Below are 4162 nucleotides of genomic sequence, written 5' to 3'. Positions count from 1 at the left end.
ACCCCCGCCAGTCCCACGACTTCAACCGCTACCTGACGCCCTTCAGGGCGGAGTGGGACCCCAAAGACTGGACAGAGCGACTAGTGCTCTGCGGCAGGCGCGCTTACTGCTTTTCCTCATTTTTGGCGGTCTTGTGCGGCACTCACAGCTGCGCCTGCTGCCGTCTCGCACCCACCGCTCAATTCAACAAACAATGTTGTTGTTTCACCTTGGACACCCCAGGTGCTCCAATATGCAGCGTGCAATTTCCTCACGCGAGGTGTTGTCTTGAAACATCGTATTCCTCAAAATTCGTCCAATGCCATCTGAAACCTTGCTCCGCGTCACCCCAACCAACAGGTACATCAGCGAGGAGTACGGCGGCCAGGCGCTGCACCCCATCGACGTCATCGACGCGTCATCGGGCCGCACGCTGCGGTCGCTCGTGGACGGCAACCTCACCACCATCAGCCCCGTGGCCGCGTTCCACCCCAGGTGTGCGGGCGGCCGGGAGAACGGACAACGGCTGCATGCGCGCGCATGCACACGTGCATGTCGGCTCGCGTGAGCGCACGTGATCACGCCAACGCACTCCCGAAAGTAGAGAAGGAAGGTTTGGGAGCGTCTGCGTGTCGTGCGCTGCACACGTGTGTTCGTGGTTCCTGAGGAGACACGCGAGCATCCTGCACGACAGGTGCATGGCCTTGACAGCGCCGCGAGAGCGGCATTTGTAGCCGCGGGCAGGTCACTGCCCGCCTTGGGGCGTGCCCGTCATCGCCCACACGCCATGGGCTGCCCCCACGCGCGCATGCCCGACTGCCTCTTACCTGAACTGTCAGGCGCGACCTCATAATCAGCGGCAGCAGCGGGAGCCTGTACTGCTGGCGCCCGAGCGGCGGCAGCGGTGGCGGCGGCGGCGGCGGCCCGGGCCCCGGGTTTGGGCCGGGCTTTGGGCCTGGCGGCGGCGGCGGCGGCAGCGACGATGACGAGGAGGGCGGCGACGACGGGGGCGGCGGCGGCGGCGGGGGTGCCAATGGCACGAGGAAGGCGGGCATTTCATCCTCCTACGTCTTTTTTGATGCGGACGCGGGGGCCGCCAAGAAGAAGGCAGCCGCCGCAGGCAGCGGCGGCGGCGGCCGCGGCGGCCGCGGCGGGCGCGGGGCGGCAGGGCGCGGCAGGGGGCGCGGCCAGGGCCGGGCGGGCGGGAAGCGCAAGGCGGCAGACGCCGGGCTAGAGTCCCAGGGGGGTTCTGATCAGGACAGCGATTAGGCGGCACTTGGCCCGGCGCCGCCGCCTGCTGGATGGCGGCCTGCGCATTGCACATATCAGCCTACAGGAGCGCTCGTTAGGCGGTGCCTCGATTGCAGAAGCCTGCCACCCGCTTTGATGGTTACATCGAGATGTACCTGCTGCATTACGCAGTATGTAACGGCTTGCGCCGGCTTTGGAGGGCGGCTGGCACATGTGCGCCCGCTGCTCTCGCGCAAGCTCAAGGCCCGATGGGTTGCTGATTGGATGGGTGGCTTCGCAGTGAGGATGGCAGCGCCTGCAGTGGCCACGACGGCAGCGCTGAGCCAAAGGCGGTGGTATGCCAGCGCAACCGTGCAGGCCAGCAGCGAGGCGGGCTACTCTTACGCCATACCGCCCAAACCGCTTTTGAGGAGGAGTGAGTGATGGCCACTGCAAAGTTTGATTCGGGTAGTCGGCGCTGCAATTGCGGCAGCCTTCTGGAACTTTAGTTATCTTTTGCAGGCAGGTGTCTGCTCGTAAGCAGCAGTGTGGCTGCACAGGCTGTTGGGGCAAGCAACGTTCCGGATTGTGTGACCAATGGTTGGGGGCGGTAGCTGCTAGCCAGTGTCACAGTGGTGCTTGCTCCGACGCGGCTCTCTACCCCGCCGCAATGCACGAAGCTACACAGCTGCCTCGTTGAAGAATACATTGGATTCTTTGTTCAGCAACCTCCTGTGTGCTGTAAGCCTCTCTCACCCACAGTATTGTATCTGCTGCTCGCCCCGCGGCCCTCATCGTTCAGCTCTGAAGCAGGCGTCTAGTCAGTGGCTGACCGCTGACCTCTTTTGTAATCTCTATCACCTGTTCAGCATGTCTGCGGTGCACCCCGTAGGAGGCGAGGCACTCACCAGCAAAGTGTCGAGCGCCCTGCACCATGTCTGGGACGCGATCCACCCTCACTCCACGGGTGGAGCCAAGGTATTGGAGCCTTGCGCTCTCGCAACGGAAGTTCTCTCCAGAGTCAAGGCAGAGATGCCCGAATGGGGACCCGCGGAGGAGGAGTTCGTGGACGCTGCATGCCTTCAGCGCTACCTGAGGGCGCGGGGGAAGGACGTGGGGTGAGTAGTGCGATGCCGCCGGCGTTGCCACTGCCCGCCGACGCGGGATGTACAGTGCACATGTGTGCGGTGACAAGTGCGGTGCGGTGGTTTGGTTTCCCGCCGCGCGATCCAAGGCTCAAGCACCCGCATCTGGATGTAACAACTTGCAGGAAGGCGTCGGCGATGCTCAAGCACACCTTGGAGTGGCGCCGGGAGTTTGGCGTAGGTGCGTTTTAGGTGGTCGCGAAACAGCCGCCACTGCCAGCTCGTCTCCCTGCACATGCTGCCCCTGAGGCATCAACGCGGGCGCCTCGCGCACCTGGATCGACTGCCCATTCCCTGGCCTGCTGCCGCTGCTGCCTAGGCCTTCCCCTTGCGCCCATGCCCGTGCCCACGCCCGCGCAGCGTCGCCTCCACCCCTCATTCGAAAATCCCTCCAATCACCCATCGCGCCCCTGCGCCCCCCCCCCCCCGGGCCGCCCGCTGCCCCTCAGACAAGCTGCGCCTGTCGGACTATGACAGCTTCCTGGCGGAGGGCTGGATCTACCTTCTGGGCAACGACGACGCCGGCCACAGCGTCATGGTGCGCGCGCGCAGGCGGGGAGCCGCCGCTTGCACTCAACCTTGTTTCGCCAGTCACGCGTTGCCGGCAGCACCATCCAGGGAGCCAACAAACCGTTGACAGTTGGCAGCTCAACGGTCACCTGTGCTGACGTGGCTCGCTTGTGCTGAACTGGGTGCACACCTGACCATTTTTATGCTAGAGCCGCCGGCAAGCTGCGCGCGGGCGGGGCGGGGCGGCTGTCCGTCGCGGCGGGGCGGCGGCCTCGATCGGCCGGCGAGGAGGTCATGGTGCACGCTGGGGCCGGCAGGGGGAACGGGGGCGTGCGATTGCCCATGCAGCCTTTGTGGTGCACGGGCGCGGTATATGGCACAGACATCCCCAGCTCGTCCTCACCGCGTCACCGCTGGTGCCCTCGCCGCGACGCCCCTCCTCCGCCACAGATGCTGCGCAAGCGCGCGTCGCGCCTGGAGGACGACCGCCAAGGTGCGCCCCGCGCCCCGCGCACCGCCCTGCCGCGCGGCCGCTCCAACATGCGTGCCGCGCCGCGCCGCGCGCGCCCGCCGACGCATGACTGCAGCGCGATCCGCGCGGCGGGCGCGGCGCCGGGGCCCTCTGATCCCTGCTGATGCCGCAGGGGTCTCATCTGCACACCCCGCCGTTGCATCTAGCCCGCGTCTCACCCCGCGCCTCGCCACGCGGCATGTCGGCATATAAACGCAGAGAACTTCCTGGGTTTCCTGGTGCTGACCCTGGAGAGCAGCATCCGCATGATGAAGCACGGGCAGGAGACCTGGACGTGGCTGCTCGACATGAGCAACTACGACTCGCGCAACTCCCCGCGCTTCGACTTCACCGTGCGGGTGCTGCAGCTGGTCGCCAACCACTACCCGGAGCGCCTGAATAAGGTGTTCATCGTGGACGCGCCCACCCTGTTCTGGGTGCTCTTCAAGGTGCGCCAGAGGCAGCAAAAGCAGGGCCCGGCCCGCGCGCCGCGCGCGCTGCGGCTCGCCGTCGTCCTCCGACTTGCCAGGTGGCGCACACGCACGCGCACCCCAGCTGACGTGCGTGCTCTCCGAGCCATCGCTGCGCTCGCTCTCGGTCACGGCTTGCTCCCCCTGCGCCACGCGTCTCCCTTCCCTCCAGGCGCTATGCCCCTTCCTTGACCCCGTGACCAAGGCCAAGGTCGAGTTTGTGTACTCGAAGGACGTCAAGGCCGCCCGCGCCGCCGCCCCTGAAGCCGCGGAGCCCGCCGAGCCGGCCGCCAGCGGCAGCAGCGGCGGCGCGGCGG

General features: G+C 66.6%; 2 protein-coding genes across 2 annotated transcripts in view; both read left to right on the top strand.

The window, feature by feature from the left end:
- Positions 1–193: 193 nt before the first annotated feature.
- On the top strand, positions 194–1248 carry MNEG_7108 (Protein DAMAGED DNA-BINDING 2; the record flags this gene model as incomplete). The annotated part of the gene is made up of 3 exons (XM_014044423.1): positions 194–222; positions 340–474; positions 819–1248. The coding sequence occupies 3 exons, from the start codon at positions 194–196 to the stop codon at positions 1246–1248; spliced, it is 594 nt and encodes a 197-aa protein (XP_013899877.1).
- A 993-nt stretch (positions 1249–2241) lies between these two features.
- Positions 2242–4162, top strand: part of MNEG_7107 (Uncharacterized protein) — a gene marked incomplete at both ends in the record, with an annotated part of 2235 nt that continues 314 nt past the window's right edge. Inside the window, 6 exons of the mRNA XM_014044422.1 lie at positions 2242–2327; positions 2480–2535; positions 2804–2892; positions 3315–3357; positions 3595–3824; positions 4018–4067. Coding sequence (XP_013899876.1) covers positions 2242–2327; positions 2480–2535; positions 2804–2892; positions 3315–3357; positions 3595–3824; positions 4018–4067 — 554 coding nt within the window. The remainder of the gene's footprint in view (positions 2328–2479; positions 2536–2803; positions 2893–3314; positions 3358–3594; positions 3825–4017; positions 4068–4162) is intronic.

The sequence above is a fragment of the Monoraphidium neglectum genome, assembly GCF_000611645.1.
Source record: "Monoraphidium neglectum strain SAG 48.87 unplaced genomic scaffold scaffold01227, whole genome shotgun sequence".
Taxonomy (NCBI): Eukaryota; Viridiplantae; Chlorophyta; class Chlorophyceae; order Sphaeropleales; family Selenastraceae; genus Monoraphidium; species Monoraphidium neglectum.
Note: the sequence above shows the minus strand (reverse complement) of the source record. Positions and strands in the feature narration are given on the sequence as shown.